Source organism: Zonotrichia albicollis, chromosome Z, assembly GCF_047830755.1.
Source record: "Zonotrichia albicollis isolate bZonAlb1 chromosome Z, bZonAlb1.hap1, whole genome shotgun sequence".
Classification (NCBI taxonomy): domain Eukaryota; kingdom Metazoa; phylum Chordata; class Aves; order Passeriformes; family Passerellidae; genus Zonotrichia; species Zonotrichia albicollis.
The window spans coordinates 78,051,829-78,070,393 of record NC_133860.1 but is presented as its reverse complement, the minus strand read 5'-3'; the positions used below and the strand labels follow the sequence as shown (position 1 = coordinate 78,070,393).

Sequence of the window (18,565 nt, the reverse complement as noted above, 5' to 3'; positions counted from 1 at the left end):
TTCTTGGCCTCTGCTTCCTCATTCCTAAATGTAACTCCCTCCACAGTAAAATGGATATAATCCATGGTGTTTACTGGGCAACGTATAACCACAGATTCATGGGATCACTGAGGTTGGAAAGGCCCCCTAAGATGCTCAATTCAAGCTGTTAAACCAACACTGCCAAGCCCACCACTAAACTATGTTCCTGATCACCGTGTTTACACTGTTTTTAAATCCCTGCAGGAAAGCTGACCCTGCCACTTGGCAGCCTGTCACAAGGTGAATGGCAGGTAGTGAATGAAAAAAACCACTTGTAATAGAGCACAGGCTTTGTGACCAGAGACAATGGACCATTTTTATTTATGGTACATTTTATGTGTTTTACTTCCTCCAGTTTTAGCTTTGCTTGAGGTCGAGTACTCGCTCTGCATCACTCAAACACGAACAAACAGATACGAATCTTCCTCATCATTAGGGAATGTGAAATCAGTGACAGTGGGCAGATGCTACTGAAATGCTGGCATTTAGAGTAGAGACTGCTGGAGCTGGGGCCTTCTGATCCCAAACCCAGCAGGGCCCAGATTCACGGTGCCAGCCAGAGGCACATCACCTCTCCAAACTCATTCCAAAGGGCTGGGATGAGGGGCTCAAAACCCACCCACAGGGCCTGGGGACACCACAGAATCCCTCACTGCAATTCTGCTTGGAGCTGCCAGGACTGAGCCTTGCAGCTGACACAGGGACTCAGAGCACCTGGAGCACAGCCCAGGGAAATGCTGCAACTGCAATCTCCCTCTGCAGGAAGAAGGACAACCTCTGCCTCTCATCAGCTGCCATCCCTCTGACATCAGCTCTGCTGCCCTCTACCCAAGCAGAAACACAGCGAAAAATTTTCCTCAACAAACCATCCCTTGTAAAAGTGGGCAACATCATTCTCATGACTCATTTGGTCTCCAAGCCTCAAAATGTACTGAGAGCTGTCTGTGACAGGACTGCAGGGGGGACATTGACCTCCTGCCACAATTACAGAAACTGCTGAATGGTTACAGAATTGCTCCAACATCTTCTGCACACTCCTGGAAATTCTTGACCGTGGTTCTGCCTGGGTCAATCCCCATTCAATGTCACTACCAACCATCTGACTCCACCAATATTCCCTGCCTCCCACTGCTTTCAGCAGGAAAATTGAGTGAAGCTGGCCTGTGCTCACTACTGGGCCACACTCTCTGGTCACGCTCCTGGCTTGAGTCCTCACCCAGCAGAGCCTGTGCTGGACAAGAGAGCAAACCAGAAAAGTCAGAGATGCAGATGGGGAAGAAAAACCTCAAACTGACATTTGAAATAAGCACTCACTCAATAAGAAAATGGATTACACGCCCACAGCTCCACACTTCTGCAGGAGAGAAGAAGGGAAAAAAGGAGTGCAAAGAGCAGGAGGGATTGTGCACACCCAGCTCATCATCAGGCTCGGAGCTCCATCTCGTGGGTGCTGGCCACCAGCAACACTGGCTGCTGGCCAAGAGGCCTGGAGGCCACCAAATCTCTTGGGAATGTGGGCTTTCAGAGCCATGGACACACTTTCTGGTGGCCTTTGACTTTTTACTTTTTAATGGCATCCACCTTGCATTTCTCAGCATTGAATCTCTCTTATATCCCTGTTGGAGTCACTGATGCACGTCTGGCAGGGCTGTCTGTGAGCTCCTCCTGCTCTGCCGTGGCTCAGGGCTGCTTTGTCTCAGCACAGTAGAGAATGGGAAAACATTTGTCATCTTTGAGCTGAGACGTTGCTCTGATCCTTCCGGAGGCACCGGGTCAGACTCAGACCTTCCCAAGATGTGCATTCTCCATATGTCAGCTGTGAAATAGTCCATCCTAAATGTCATGGTGCTGTAGCATATCACCTACAGCCTTTTCTTCAGAGAGAACCAGGACAAAGCCATGAGAGACTGGAATGGAGCCTCTATCAGGTGTGTGCATCAGGAATAACGATGGGGCAGAGGTCAGTGGAAAGCTGCTGGAGAAATACAGTGTGTCATGGACTGCTCAATGCACATTTCCTGCTCAGGAAATCTCTCAATAAAAGGTGCTATAAAAATCTGAGTTGATGTTCAGGGCAGTAACATGACAGTAGTGGTGAGCATTATGGACAAAGTGAAGAAACCCTTCCCTGGGAAACAAAAGGTGTAATTTAATCCTCTGGACCGTGAATATTCTTGAAGCACAGCCAAGCTAAAATGGCTGTAGTTCTTTAAGGATCATTTCAACACATCCATGCTAAACTATTTACAGAAGAAAAAAGAATCTAACACAAATAAAAAGCCATCCCTTTACAGCACCAATAAATGTGCAGAAGCTAAAGTTTTCTAATTAAAACAGAAGTTAATGGCAAACACCTAGGAAAGATTCAGCTGGCAGCATCTGGCAACACTTCCCTGGGTTCAATGGCCTTTTCAAAAGATGCTGGAGCAAAGTTCACGCATTAAAGCTCACATACTCCCCAAAAGCAGAGCTGTCATTTTACCACATCACAAAGATGTGTCTGGCTGACAACCAAGCTCTAAAGAAAGTAGCCACCTGGACCCTTTCCAAAATATTCTTCATTATCAGCTGTGCATGCAGTCATTTTCATTTCTCATCGTCCATGGCCCTTGAAGCCCTGGCCTGGCTCCCTGCACTCGCCTGTGCCTTGACCAGCAGTGTGCCAGGCCCACATCTTGAGGAGCTGGAAGGATCAGAGCAACGTCTCAGCTCGAAGATGACAAATGTTTTCCCATTCTCTACTGTGCTGAGACAAAGCAGCCCTGAACTATGGCAGAGCAGGAGGAGCTCACAGACAGCTCTGCCAGATGAGCAGCTTTGCCCATCAGTGACTCCAACAGGGATATAAGAGAGATTCAATGCTGAGAAATGCAAGGTGGATGCCATTAAAAAGTAAAAAGTCAAAGGCCACCAGAAAGTGTGTCCATGGCTCTGAAAGCCCACATTCCCAAGAGATTTGGTGGCCTCCAGGCCTCTTGGCCAGCAGCCAGTGTTGCTGGTGGCCAGCACCCACGAGATGGAGCTCCGAGCCTGATGATGAGCTGGGTGTGCACAATCCCTCCTGCTCTTTGCACTCCTTTTTTCCCTTCTTCTCTCCTGCAGAAGTGTGGAGCTGTGGGCGTGTAATCCATTTTCTTATTGAGTGAGTGCTTATTTCAAATGTCAGTTTGAGGTTTTTCTTCCCCATCTGCATCTCTGACTTTTCTGGTTTGCTCTCTTGTCCAGCACAGGCTCTGCTGGGTGAGGACTCAAGCCAGGAGCGTGACCAGAGAGTGTGGCCCAGTAGTGAGCACAGGCCAGCTTCACTCAATTTTCCTGCTGAAAGCAGTGGGAGGCAGGGAATATTGGTGGAGTCAGATGGTTGGTAGTGACATTGAATGGGGATTGACCCAGGCAGAACCACGGTCAAGAATTTCCAGGAGTGTGCAGAAGATGTTGGAGCAATTCTGTAACCATTCAGCAGTTTCTGTAATTGTGGCAGGAGGTCAATGTCCCCCCTGCAGTCCTGTCACAGACAGCTCTCAGTACATTTTGAGGCTTGGAGACCAAATGAGTCATGAGAATGATGTTGCCCACTTTTACAAGGGATGGTTTGTTGAGGAAAATTTTTCGCTGTGTTTCTGCTTGGGTAGAGGGCAGCAGAGCTGATGTCAGAGGGATGGCAGCTGATGAGAGGCAGAGGTTGTCCTTCTTCCTGCAGAGGGAGATTGCAGTTGCAGCATTTCCCTGGGCTGTGCTCCAGGTGCTCTGAGTCCCTGTGTCAGCTGCAAGGCTCAGTCCTGGCAGCTCCAAGCAGAATTGCAGTGAGGGATTCTGTGGTGTCCCCAGGCCCTGTGGGTGGGTTTTGAGCCCCTCATCCCAGCCCTTTGGAATCTCTGTAGCTGATCCCCAGGGACCTCATTCAGGCTCTGCTGAAGAATGGCTTTTGATGCACCAAGCATGAACCTGGATAGTTTTGGAGGAGTTCAGGCATCACCCCAAATCTCACTTTAGATGTGCAGCACCAAGTGGAACATTTTGGGGAGCAAAGTGTGGCCTCTTACTCCCCAGAGATGCTCAAACCAAACTACAAGACTAAGGAGAGGGATGAGCATCTTGTTACGCCCAAAGAAAAAAAAAAAAATCAGCTGTGAGACTCTGGAGAAGGAAGGCAAGAAAGCAGAAGGTCATGTATTAGAAATACTCATGTTTTCTAAAGCTATGCTTTTATCCTACAGGAGATAGATATCTCGAGTCAGAGAGACATTAATTATTTTCTGACAAAAACTTATACCATTTTATTACACCAAAAAAACTGCATTCTGAATTTCATCAGTGTTCAGTGATGTTTGAGCTGTTTTTTGCAGCTGAAAATCTGGCTGATGAGATGAAACCCAAAGGCATCTTCTCCCATACCAGCACCTGCGACAGTGATGACAGCACACAGGGCATGATTTATAGCAAGGAGAACAGCTCCTTTCCCAGGGAAATTCAAGTCAGGGTTAAATGTCTCTAAAATTCTTGGCTGCAAGAGAAGTTTAATTCCCAAAAGCAACAGAGAATAACAGGGTTATTAAGTAAGAGGTTTTGCTCTCAGCTGCGGGATTTAACGCTAAAACCTCTCCAGCGTTTTCTGCTTGGCGTAACAACCCTGAAATCTCCAAACTCTATGTTCCAATTCTCCCCCTGTGGTTCATTTTGCAATGTCCATGCCTCAGGAGCTGATGGATGGAGAGTAAACTGCTGAATGCTTCAAAACTCAGCTTCCTAGAATCAGTCCCAATTTGTCCAATTTATAACTACCATGCTTTCATGAGGATTTCTCTTCCCACTGGCTAACTGGCTCAGAACAAAACAAACCACCATTATTCCTGCAGAATTCATAGTGGCCTCTGGAAGAAAATTATTTTCTCTGGCATGTTTTCTTTCTAAAGGATATCCATGATAATCAAGGCATGTGATTGCTGGGCTCCGGAGTAATGGTAAGCTGCCACAAACAGATCTGCTGCCTTCCAAATCCTCAGTAGCTGGGTCTTGCTATGGAAACAAAATCTCATATATTTTGTATGCAAGAGTGGCTGGGAAGTTGCTCTTTATTTTGTTCTTCCTTATTTGCACCTTTTCTTAATGGTGGCATTTTTTATTTCTCTGCATGATAAGCTTCTAATTCTTCTTACTTATGAACTTCAGGCAATCTCCAGGACGTTAGCAGGCAATTAAAAAAGGATTTAGAGACTGCAGCAAGTAGGAGTGGGCAAAAAGGAGCATGGTATGGCTGTGTCCTCTCTACTCTGTGCTTATGTCTTCCCAAAGAGACTCTCTCCAGGACCAGGTCAACATCCACAAATCAGTGGAACAGAAAATCAGGAGCCTAATTAATGCTCTCCCTATTAATGCTGATGAGGAAAACAAACAAGATGAAATAAGGCTGAGGAAAAGAAGAACCAAAGGCTTGGTTTATGTGTTCCTAGGAGCTGTGATTGCAGTTTTGGCAGCTAAAAGGGTTAAAGTTTTAGCCCAGTTTTCTTGCTCCCTTTTCACCTGGACAAAAGGGCTTAAGAGGAGGCACTGGACTTCAAGTGTGTGTAGGAGAATCCAAACTCTGGCATAATCTGCTAGTTTGTGAAAATGAAGAAATTGACAGCTTTGAAGCACTCAGTTAATTAAATTAACTTCAGTTAATTTCCCTGCTGCAATAATCAGTTCCATGGCTGAACAGCAGAATGCTGTTAACAAACCAAAGTCCTGGCTTTGTGGATATTTAAAAATAGGTGCAGCCAGAAAATCCTTTTCAGAAATTATGGACAAGCTGAATGTAAAAATGTTCCATTAGTCAGTTCCACAAGCCCACAACAAGTGCACCACTGATCTGGAGAAAAAGTCCTTGTCTGGAGTGTAGACTGTGTGACAGACTGTCCAGTATGAAAATCATACTTGCAGAAGGCAATATTTGAATTTGCAAGAAGGCTTCATGCTGCACAGATAGAACACCACTCACTACACCTACAACTTGAAAAATTCAAATGGAATTTCAGTAAAATGAAAAAAAGAAGTTGACAAAGCCCAGAGCCTGTGAGAGCAATTAAATATTCTTCAGCAAAGATTCATCACACGTGATGTATAGGAGAATTAAATAATGCATTACATTGGAAGCATGAGGTACAATCACTTTTGAATGAACAGGAGTAACAGCTACAGGAGTCAAACAAAAACTAGAATTGCACTCCAGTGAAGAAGCAGATAAAAGCCAAGCCTTGTATGAAACTTTAAATGATGACACAGAAAGCATGGCCATGGACTGAACCTGACGACTTCTCTTCACAAAAGGAAATAGAAGACAACTGTGAGAAAGTCTGCATTTTATAACTCAACCTTTATTTCACATATCCAAGCTTAAATCTTACTTGTGTGTGATTTGTCCATGGAGTTAGTTTGTTGTCTTCCTCTCTACTTTTATTATTAGTTTGAAATCACAAATTAAATTTGTGATTTCAAACTAATTAAACTAGTTTTGAAATCACAACCTTGTGCACTAAAATCTCTTGGAAATAACTATGAAAAAATGAAACAACACACAAGACACCCTCCCTCCCCCCCTTTCGTCATTTGGCACGGTATCTTTAAAACTACATGACATAGAATTAACAAAATTATGGCTGAAAGCCATTTGCAGAGATCAGGTCACAAACAAGAAATGAACTTTTGAGAGTTATCCCAGAGAGTGTGGAATGTTGTGGAGTTTTTATCTCTTGCAATTAAAACCTTCAGTCTTGAAGGATATATCCTGGGTATTCTGATGGATGTGTGCCGTAAGACAAAACCTAAAAAAAGCTCAGGATACCATAGCTGGTGCCAGCAAATAGTTAAATCATCTGCACTCTGAGTGTGCTGACAGAGACAATTTAACAGGAACTTCAAAAACGGAGCTGCAGAAAACACATCAGTGCTCAGAGAAGGAGGAAGTGCTTTCCCAGGATACTGTAGCGTGGGTTTTATTCAGTTGGTGTTTGACACACCTGGGGCTCGAAATCTCTCAGCTTGAGAGGTTTCACAAGAACCTTTCCCTAACCCTAACTCCCTCCTCATGGAGGGACATGTGCTTCCGTGATCCAGAGAGCCCCTGCTCTGAATTCTGTCCACAGACATTCAGAACTTTCTGCCTGTTTGTTCCTCCCCATAACCTGGGCGCTGCCCTGGGGACACGCACATCAGCCCGGCTGTGGTGTCGGTCGGTCCTTTTGGCTCCCCGCAGTTACGTTTTACGGTCGGGAGTCCTTTTGAAGCCTTTAGACATTTCTGGAAGCGGCAGAGAGCGGCGGGAGCCCCGCGCTGGGTTCGGGGCGCTGTGACATCACCCCGCGTATCCAGGCAGCCGCGGAATTCCCGTCCGGGGCTCCGCCTGGCCCCTGGAATTCCTGCGGCAGTCCCGGCTTGGCATGCTGGAGGGCGAGCGCCATCGGGACAGCTGCAGAACTCCGGTGAGTTTCTGCGGACTCACTGCGGGTTTGTTATAGGTCGGGGCTTTTCCTGGTTTATGTTGGGGCCCCTTAAGATCGCGGTTGGGTTTATCCTCGAGTGTTCTCCATCACCTTCAAACGTCGTGGGACCTTCAAATGCCGTTCTGTTCCACCCTCTGCCGCGGGCAGGGATCCATTCCGCTGTCCCAGGCTGCTGCTCCAAGCCCTGTCCAGTCTGATCTGGGACACCCGCAGAGATGGGGCAGCCACGGCTGCTCTGGGCACGCCGTGCCAGGGTCTCAGCACCCTCACTGAGGAGAATTTATTCCTCACATCTGAATCAGGGGCCTATTGGGAAGTATTCAGCATCTATTCGAAAGTTTGCAAGAATAAACTGACACAAATTTTTAGTGACACATCAAACATAATTCCCCAAGCAAAAACTTCCTCTGCTGTTTTGGTTAATTTTGGAGCTCCCACAAGCTGCTCCATGGCACTGGAATTTTTTTTCCTAAGTGAAATAGCACTTTTTATGAATTTATCCTTTGTATGCTAGTAAGCTATCGATACATATTTTAACAGAGGAATATTGCATATTCAAAATCTTTAGCATTCTCAGGTGACACTCTTCAGATTTGGTTTTTTCTTTTCCGCTATGTGACTTCAGAGTAATTTAAAGAAGTTTTAAAACTTCAGAATGACGTGGATGTGACAGAAAACATTTTGATTCTGTTATGAGACTACAAATTTTTTTCCCATTCATTATGAGATTTGGGTGTAAGTTGCAATAATAAAAAGAATCATGTTATGAAAAATTAATTTGTTAGTTTTCAGGGCTACATCTTAAAGCAAAAATTCTGCACAAATTGTGAAAGACTTAGCAGCCTTTAACATAGCAAGTGTTCTATTAGGCAGGCAACCTTGGATATCTGATCTACTTAAAAAATCACAGTACCTTAGTACCTTCATTTATCTCCCTTAGAATTGTGCAGAATTGTTTTGAAGAGAAGCAGAGTTTGTAATCTGCTTAGGAGGAATGTAGCTCAATCTATGCAAACATGATATTTTTTATTGGTGTTCTGAAAACTCTGACAGTGGATATCCTGCTATATATACATATTTATTTCTCTACAATAGTCAGGCTTAGAAGAATAGCAGTACAATTCTATTTCCTAAAGCTGATGTCAAATTGCAGTTGTGGTAATTGTTCACGTGACATGGTAGTATGAGTGGTTTAAAAAATCAATATTTTAGTAGGCTGACTAATAAAGCAAAGCATGTCTCTGCTAGATGCCTTGATAGTTTAATGATATAGAAGAAGCTGATCTTTGAAGCTCATCGAGTAAAAGTATATATGGTTAACTGTGTTCTTAATCCTCCACAGTTTATAGACTTTAAAAAACCACAGTTTGGAAACCATGAGTTCAGCCCCTTCAGACAACGTTGCTTCCAGTCAACCTATTAGGTGAGGTCCAGTTCTGGATTTTTTAAGCCTAGCAGTTTAATTCCTGCTTTTTTGGCTTATTTATTTTCTGAATGCCTGAAATGATACAATTCAGGTTGAGTAAGAACCAGATATGGTGTGATAGATGCAAACTGTCACAGAGTCACCAGGAGGTAGAGACAGTTTCTGCCAGCAAGCAGGAACACTGCCCAGGAGGCACAGGAGGGTTTTCCAAATTAATTGGGGTGGTAGAGGTTGGCTTTAAATCTTATGATGACCCCTGTGTTTTATAACCTGATAAGAGTTTGATCTTTGGCACAAGCAATTTGTCTCTCTTTAGTCTGTACAAAACTGCCAGTTATATGGGAACTGCAAAATTTCACAAATACGGAGTTGGTTAGAAAATCAGACTGCAGTCTGATCCCTTAGCTGCAGAAGTTTAGCAAAATTACACTCCTAGGTAGTAAATGAAAGAACATTCCTTTCAATTGCAAAACTACTCTGCATTTTCTGCCAGCTGTGGAATTGAAGCTAGTGAAAAGTTGCTTTTCTGCAATGGTCAATGCTCACTGTAAGCAGCGGGCTTGTGAAGTGAAAGCTGAGAATTTAGGTTTTGAGCTACAAAATACCTTCTGTGATGTAGAACTCAGGAGCTATTTCACCTGCTCATATGCTTTATTGAAAGCTCTTAAATTCCTGTTAAAAATGATACCTTAATAAAAATGGTATCTTATTAAAAGCTGTAGTTGGTAAAAAATGTATTTCAGCTCAAAATCAAGAGTTGATGAACTACTAATATATGAAAATGGAAGTAGAAAACATTCTCTGAATTTTGTTAGGCTGCAAATTGTGCATATTTTGAAACCTTCTAGGGACTTTGTGCGGTTTTGCCTTTGGCTGAATCTTCTGACAGTTTTGTGGTTGTAACACTTCTAGCTGTTAAATGAAGATGGGAGGAAAGATCTCCTAGAAGTGGTAGTAGAAAGTTTTCATAAAGTACTGCACTTGCTGGCCATGCTGTGACAATTAAAGAAAGTATCACAGAAACAAAAATCCTTAAGGCTATTTTCCATTTTATTTGAAAATATATAAGCACACAACCAAAATGAAGTGGGCAAGATAAGCAATAGTTCAACAGTTCTGACACTGGTTGGCTGGGGGATTTTTTGTTCATTTGTTTGTTTTTGTTGATTTGGGGGATTTTTGATTGCTGGTTTTGGTTTTTGGGGGTGCTTTTTTGTTTTTTGTTGTTGTTGTTATTCTATACTAAGAAAAAAAATTAGGGTTTTCTGATATATATCTTTAAGTTTCCACCAATTGCATTGCAACTTTAGAAGCTGTGCAAAAAATGCTATTTCAAAAGGTGTGTAATGCTTTTTTTGCCTGTACTTAATATTATGTTCTCTGTTTTAATGCTCTAATACATATTTTTGATTTCCATGGCATCCTTAATTTGTTAATCCTTGTGTTATCACATAATTTCTGCATGGTATGGATTTGGGTTTTTTTTATTCTCCCCCACAGACCCCCCACAGATTCAGTTAAGCAGAATAGTTTATTGGATAGTTAGTTTCTCCTCTAAGTTTTAATTTGTCTCTCATTATGATTTTTTCTTGGTGGATATTTCATAGGAGAGCTGAAAGGAACAGATTTCTTTAGCTCTGACTGCCACACAAACCAATGTAATTTAATTAAAACCTTAAAGGTTTTTACAAAAAGTCGTTTTTCTCTTGCTTCCATTCTGTGTGGCCTCCATGAAAATAATATTACATCTCACCAGGTTTAAATAAGGTAAATTACTCCCCTGCTGCCTACACACCAAATAAATGGATACCCTTTTCATAACCCTTTTTCTTGGACCAAGTCTTCCCCAGTTTTCAGTTTGGGTTTCATTTTTCCCTCTTGGTGCAGTCTGGCTTTTAGCTATTTTCAGCTGAGACTGGTACTTTATTCATCATCTTTGAATGATATTACTTGCCTTTATTTCTTCTGTGTTTTCCCCAGAAAGGGAGAAAAAAGGGCCACTCAAACCTATTACATGATGTCGACAAACAAGATTTTATTCAGCTTACAGATGCTCTAGCTGCTCAGGTTCTACTTATTTCCAAATCTTCTTACTGCAGGAGCTGAGTTGCACTAAAAATAGTGATTTTAATTGTTGCTGATCTCTTGCTCTTTGATTCATGTTGCTTGCTTTGGGTATGGCTTTGGTAGAAAGTACTGAACACTAATAATGCAGTGCATGCAGGTTTTGATGATTATTGTCTCTACATTTATTAAATATATAAAATGTGTTAAGAACACGGCACCTTATGGAACAATTTCTGATGACATAGCTGTTCTGATCTGACAGATGATGTCTGTCTTCTTTTTAAATGGGAAAATACTTACTATTTATTCAATTATAAAATATTTATGGTCTGCAGTTAAAATTGAAATTTCCTTCTTTAAGAATAGTAATGTCTTTAAAGGCAAGATTTAATCTAAGTGACAGATCCCCTTATTGATAGTATTTGTCTCTTTGGCCAGACAAAAAAAAAATAGAGAAAAATATGTCATCAGGTAAATTTTTGATCATGAAAAATGTTAACTGTGCCTATACACAAATCTAGGAGGAAAGTGGTGACTCTTTATTTAGAAAGATCCATTAATTAAATGCCAGTACAGTGTTACTTCTGTAAAAAATACTTCATGTAGACAAAGGTATTTTGGTATTTACATTTCTGCATTATATGATACTAATTTAGTGCTTAATTTAATAATTTTTTTTATCAGTGTATTTCACATTTATTGCCCTTTTGCCCTTTTGCACTAAACTCTTGCACTTTTGTCTGGATAAAATAATTGTTGCAGTCTTACATATTTTAAATAATTTGAAAATGAACATATCAAATAATGTGAACACTGATATTCAAGAACTGAAATAACTGAAAAGTTTTCCAGTTTGAAGTTATAATAATTTCACTTTAAATTATTTAATTGGTTAATAAATAGGTTTTTTATGTAACTATTTATATGTATATGCATACATATATATATATGTATCTATATATATTTATGTGTGTATATGTATATATATACATTTATATATCATATGTATAAATTTTTCACTTTATGTATAGAAACTTGGTGTTGAATCTTTTGTTATTGTTTGCGGTGCTTGAGGGCTGATTCTGCTAATTGCCAAGTAGATTTTGTTTTAACTAAAATCGTAGTGGAAATTATGATGAAACAGGGTAGTTTGAGGACTAAGCCTTCAATTTGTGTCGTATCTGTGATCAGTTGCATGTCTGTGGTTTGAATGTATGTATCTGAGAAGACAAAGTGTAAAAAGAGAGGGTTTTCCCACATCTGTGCATTTGTTTCGTGACAGAGATGGTTTTGAGATGGTAACTAATGTTAAAAAATGAGACTTTTTGTGGAGACGAAAAGCTTGCAGTTGTTTTAACTCACATAATTGGAATTACGTTTCTAAGCCTCCTGGAAGTTAATTATCAAAAATTATGGAAGTTCATTATTGGAAACAAAGATACTGAAAAATAATAAATAATATGTTATGCTTAAATCAACTTTATTAATCTAAAGTGAATATCTCTTTTAAGTTCCTGCTGCTGCCACATCTCTCATATCTTGCACAATAAGCAATTCTATATAATCCTTTCTTCAAAGAGCAACAGCAAGAAGAAAACTGCACAAAATAATTTTACTTATGTGAAGGTTTAAAACTCTGGACCCATGATTGGGGAATTGAAACAAAGAAGCATTAAAACTTGAAAAGAATGCTCATGTTTTTTCAAAACACGTTTTTCAGCTCAAATAATCAGTTACAAGAGGTACCATTGCATCAGGATTTAAATAAAATGGAAATGGACACTGTTGAAGATCTGAGAAAAAGACTCAAAATGCAAGAGCAAACAAATTGGGAATTAACCAATGAACTCTTTAAAGAGGTAAGGAGTCTTTTTGTTTGTTTGCTTTATTTTACCCTTAGAATAAATGAAATTTTTCTAAGGGTAAAAATAAAATTAATTTCCTTAAATGCGATTTGTTTCCTTGAAATAATCCTCTCATCAGGTGAGTGAAAATCACATTCAGAAGTTGGAAAATAACAAAGTAGCACTGTACAGATATCTCATGCCTGTCCCTAGGAACTGATATCACTTTTAGGGTCATTGCTAAGAGCTGAAGGTGTGTGTAAGAAACCTGAGCACTACACAACAGTACAACCATGCAGGAGAATATTTTGCACCTCCAGCTTTGGAATTCTCAGCATAAGATGTGGTTTGTTTGTCTGTTTGTCTGAGTGTTTTAATCCCAGTAATTCCAGGGGTCCATTTTACAGAATCACCCCACCATTGATGGAGCAATGGGATCAGGACATGGGCAAGTCACTGTGTAAGAAGCAGCAATCCTTAAACAAATGGATAGGGAGCAACAAACTTGGTTTATTGGCTGTATTTAGTAGGAAACCGATGAATGAGCATCCACACCAGATGCCCCTAAAAAACTGATAAGAGCAGAATTGTTACTTATATCAGTAATAAAATTCAAACTAAAGAAAATTTTAATGAAGCATTTTCTTACTGCTACTTCATTTAGGTACCAGTTTGCCACAAGAGCATCAGGGAAAACCTTTGTAAAAGGTTTAAATTATTTCCTATGAATGGAGCATGCATTAAGGATGCTGCTGCTTTGTAGATGTTCTGAAGAAATTCATGTTTTACTTTCCAGCTTCTTGAGTTCTAATGGCTTGAATGTGGTTTTCTGGGTCTAGTTTTTGGCAGCACTGACTAGACTATCTTTCTTACCCCAGATAAGAATCCTTTTTGAAGCCTTTTCTTTGTTTTGCTTGTTGTGTTTAATAGCATTCTGCTTGACTGCTGAACATCATTGGACTGAAGTTTGTGTTTACATAGGAGTTCCTAGGTGTCTGATAATCTAATATCCCAACACAACTGCTTTTCTAGTTGCTAAATACAGTTACCATAAAATTGCCTGTAGAATGTAATTGTAGCTTTTATTTTCTTAAGGTAGAGCATGTTTGGAAAAACAGAGAGGTACATTTTAGGTACATGAAAATTATCTAAGAACAGGATCAGTTTGCATTAAAAAAATGAAAGTATCTAAAATGTGTGGTTTCAAGACTGTATTTAAAAATCAGATGGGATAAGATGGCAGCTGTGAATGCAATCTCTGAAATATTTATTTTCTAGATGTGTCGCTATGAAAAAGAAGTACTGCAATTAAGGTTGGAACTTGAGAAAGGAGAACTTCTTCGTCAAAATCTGGAGAGTGAAATGAAATTTGCTAGAAAAGAAGCTAATTTACAGCTGTATTCTGCAGAGGATGAACTGTGTGATGCAAAAACCAAAGTTATGGAACTTCAAGGTAATTAAAAAAAAAAAAAAATCGTGACCAGAGGATACACCAGTCCCAAGTCATTAAAAAGCAGAGATTGCACAAGGTTTTACAATTACAGCATTCTTTGAAAGTCTCTTATTTTCTTATTTTCCCATGTCTTACTCATCTGCTTCTATAAGCTCATAAGAGTTTGCAAAACCCTTGCTGTCTCGTATGAATTAAATATAACCTGCTATGCCTATCAATACCTTTTTTTTTCTCTTGCTCCTTACCCTCTGTTATTCCTTCCTTCAGTGTGTACAGAATTGTAATTAAGGAGTCCCTCTCCCCTTCCTGCTTATCACTATGTCCAGCAGTTCTTCCTTTTTATTTTCAGGGGGAAAAAAATAAAATCAAATCCTGTTTATTTGTTTACACTCTTTCCAAAAAGCTTTTTCTTTCTCCCCAGGCGTTCTCATCATGGTGCTTTTTTCTTTCACCTTTTCTAGCTTTTTGTTGCTCATATCTGGCCTCTTCATGTCATCTTTGGTTTTGTTTAGTATGTGGAAAGGAATGGTTTTACTGGCACATTTTCCCCCTACTAGTTTTGCATTCAGCAACTCAAATTATTACTTCTTCTCAAACAGAAAGAGATTTCTCACTCTTAAAAGCTGGGGAGATTTTTTTGTTTGTTTGTTTGGTTGGTTGGTTTTTTTTGTTACCTAAGTAAATAAAATACTGTTTAAATTCAGTACAGGAGATGTATTATGTATTTGGGAATCTCTGGTGTTCACTGAAAAGACTGGAGCACTCCTGAACTTTGTAACCTTACAAGGATGGAAGGAAACTCTGAAACTTGAAAGTGCATTTATACGGCCATATTTTTTTAAAAGATAATAAGAATTCTGCACTTTCATTCATTTGGAGAACATACAAATTACAAAAATCTTGGTTGATTTAAATTTCTCAAGCTGTTTTTTGTTTGGTAGGGGTTTTTTTGCTAGTTTAGTTTAGTTTTGTTTTGTTCTTTGTTGATTTTTACCCCTGGTTTTTTTTTTTTCATTGTGACAAATGTCAAAGCCAAATAGTTGCAGTGTTGCTTCTCATTTCTTTTTCAGTTTTTTAACTTACTGCTTCTTCCTTGTCTCTTGGAGCCTTGCTCACCTCATGTGGTGTTTTTGACACCATCTCAGCTTAACTTCTTGGACAGAGCATTTCACTTGTGGCCTGTCTTTATGTCTTCTCCAAACTGTTTTTCTGCTGTTCCTCTTGAGGTTCGATTCCTGACATCTGACAGGTCTTTTCCATCATTGTGTCCACTAATTCTCTGTGTTTCCCCAACATGTCTCTTCTGGTTTTCTCCCTCTTCTCCATCTAGGAAGAAATTTCAGAAGAATGGGATGAATTTGAAGTAAAAACCTATTAGAAGTGGTGATCACATAGATGCCAACATAGCTAGTTGTACTCAGCAACATAAAAAAAAAAACCAACATATTTTGACTGAGTTTGTGAAATGAAGCAAAGTTCCTAGTAAAACTTTTAGGAAAAGAGCTCTTCCTTGGCATTTACGCTTTAACAGAGAAGTAGATCCAGTATTTTCCTATCTTGGGGCAACCATTGGGCTGAAGATTTAACTCTCTTGAGCAGCAGTAAATTTCCCCAGAAAAGCTAAGCCTTTGCTCATTAGCCCAACCTGCCTAAGGTTTTTCTAGAATCATTTTCATGTGGCTGGTGTTTGTCTTTATTGATACTTAAAATGAGCTTGAAATTAATTGCTACAGACTCAAGTATCTCATAAATATTTGGAAATAAGCTAACCAAGTGTTGCAGAAAAATGTAATTAAGTTATTAATTTCCCTATGCTATAGAGGCCTCACTTGAAAGAGTTGAATTTTTATTCCTTTCCAAAGGGAGAAGAGTTTAAACTTGTAGAAATCTCCAAAGCATTTCTATGTCCTTGTGTGAAAGATGCTGCAGGAACACAAAATGTGATTGTTTCTCTGTAGTGAAACTGGAAGTGTTACTGTTCCAGTGTTTCACAGGATATCACAATACACAGAGGAACTTAAGTTGATTATACTTTTTTTTTTCTGAACATGCTAATTTTCAGTGCTATTTTTCTTTTTCTCTTTCTCTTTCTCTCTCTTTTTTTTTTTAATTTTGTAAACAACAGTAATCAATGACAGACATCAGCAAAAAGCATCAGAGATTGAGAAATTAGTTCAAAGTGATCAGTGGCAGCTTCAACAGGAGCAACAAAGATGTGCAGTGGAGAAGGATAACATCCACAGAGTACACCTTGCTGAGCTAGAATTCCTCATTAGAGGAAAAGCTGAAGCAGAAACGGCTTTTCAGGTATGATGTGTTAATAGATGGAAAGTTCCATGAGATGCTGGCTGAAAGATTTTTGGTGTAAAGTGTGGGGTGGGTTGGAGTTTTTCTGGTTTAAGGGGGAAAAAATTTCCCCAGATAGCTAAATACTGCAGAATAATGCTGAAGATTACAGAAGTAATGAAGTTACAGAATCATGAAGTTATTACACTTAGTGTGTAATGTTGGTTTGGGGCTTTGATGGAAGGTGTTGTGCCTGTTTGTCATGGTAAACACCTAACCCAAATTATCAGTACACAGCGGTAGTGAAAAACAGAGGAGCTTGTGGACAGGACCTGATGTCCTTCTCAAAACAAGCAGAAAATGCAGCCTCACGTTGGGCGCCAAAATATTGGAATATGAATCCCGATATTACCAGGTAGATTGTGCCTGGGCCAGTTTGACCCTCGCTGCTGGGCCAAAGGCGCCAACTGTGGCGTATCACCACAGAGACACCTTTAGCTTGCTGGTGGTCGCAGCTGGGCACTGAACAAGTCCAGGCTTGTTAGGAGCTCCGTTTACCTCAGGAGGGAAGGCTTCAGGCTATGGTGAGGAGGAAGGAGACGGATTCTGCCAGAAGATAAATATCCAGAGCTTTATTCCATGGTCACAGAGGTCTGAATGTTGGTTACAGCTCCAACAGAATCTCGAGCACATGGTCTGATTCACCTTTTAAGCTCCGGGACAGGGGGAGGGGAAGGGACAGGTGAGCCACCAACCAGGTGGGGGGGCAGGGTCTCAAGGGACGAGGGACACCTAGATAGGCCAATGATCCCCAGGCTTGAAGGGCATCCTTTGAAAGTGACCAACCTTACGAGGCCTTGTTGGAATATTAAGCCTGATTGACAGAACTCACTCAGCAAGGGGGTGAGGGGGAAGGGAGAGAGGTATTGGCACACCTGGGGAAGTGACCTGGAAGTTTAAAACAGGATATTACAACACACTGCAACAGAAACACAAACCAGTTTTTATTCAAAGCTGATCCTTTTAAAGCTGGGCAGGATATCGGCTGTGAAGAAGCCCACTTTTAGGTAGAGTTTTCCTTTTTAAGTTGCCAGGGGTAGCAGGGTAAGCTCTGAGTTCTGGCCAACAGAAGTGGCTGAGTTAGTTTGAGGAGGCTCTGGAAGGGTATTGCCTTCTGTTGTGTACAGTGTTTTATAGGAGCTACCTTCAGAGAGTTTAATGCTGCATCAAAAACCAGTGTTGAAAAAGTATGCCATGCTCTGTCAAGTGATGTTTGTCCTTGAAAAAGGACAAAAGGAGCAGTGTATGGCTCAGGACATTGTGTTGTCTGTCAGTCCCCTGGCAGTGTTCTCTGCCAGTGGTTGTAGAGGGAGGGGTTTTGTTGGTAAATGTATTAAAGCTATAAAATTGTAGGCAATGTAATTAGCATGAGTAGACTAAGATTGCCATGAATACATCTAATTAAACAGGCCAGAGTGAGCTGTAGGGTTTCAATCTTGATGTCACTGAACTCAAAAGTCTTTCAGGACTTTCAAAACTCACTGAAATGAAAATGTGATTCACTGGTAGGTGCCAAACCCTAACCTGCCTCAGTAATAAAAATGTTAAATTTTTCTTCTTTGCTTTTGTAGCTGTTTGTCTGCCCATCACCCTAGAATTATGTTATGTATAGTTATAAAATTCCAGGAAATAAAAATTCTTACATCTGGGCTTGACTGCATTGAAAGCTGAATTAATTTAAACTTGTCAGATGAACATCAGAAATGTTTGGGTTTATAAATTATGACTTTGCATGCATTGCAGTCTTTTGTGTTGTGTATTTTCAGGCCTGGTTTAAATCTCCTTTAGTTATTCTGAGTTACAAAATGAAAGCTAAGGAGATTTAATTGTGGTCTTAATTAGTTCAGAGAAGTGGGATTCTGAGCATGTAGGCAAATCCTGGCTGGAAAAACTGCAGGTCACAAACCGTACTTCTGAACTTGGCTGTGAA

At 40.4% G+C, this 18,565-nt stretch overlaps 1 protein-coding gene across 1 annotated transcript in view; it reads left to right on the top strand.

Annotated features, from left to right (window-relative positions):
* The first annotated feature begins 7,436 nt into the window (after positions 1-7,436).
* The window catches only part of LOC141727272 (coiled-coil domain-containing protein 171-like), a 48,867-nt gene continuing 37,738 nt past the window's right edge, over positions 7,437-18,565 (top strand). Inside the window, exons 1-3 of the mRNA XM_074533634.1 lie at positions 7,437-7,478; positions 14,115-14,289; positions 16,415-16,596. Of these exons, the coding sequence (XP_074389735.1) occupies positions 7,437-7,478; positions 14,115-14,289; positions 16,415-16,596 (399 nt within the window). The remainder of the gene's footprint in view (positions 7,479-14,114; positions 14,290-16,414; positions 16,597-18,565) is intronic.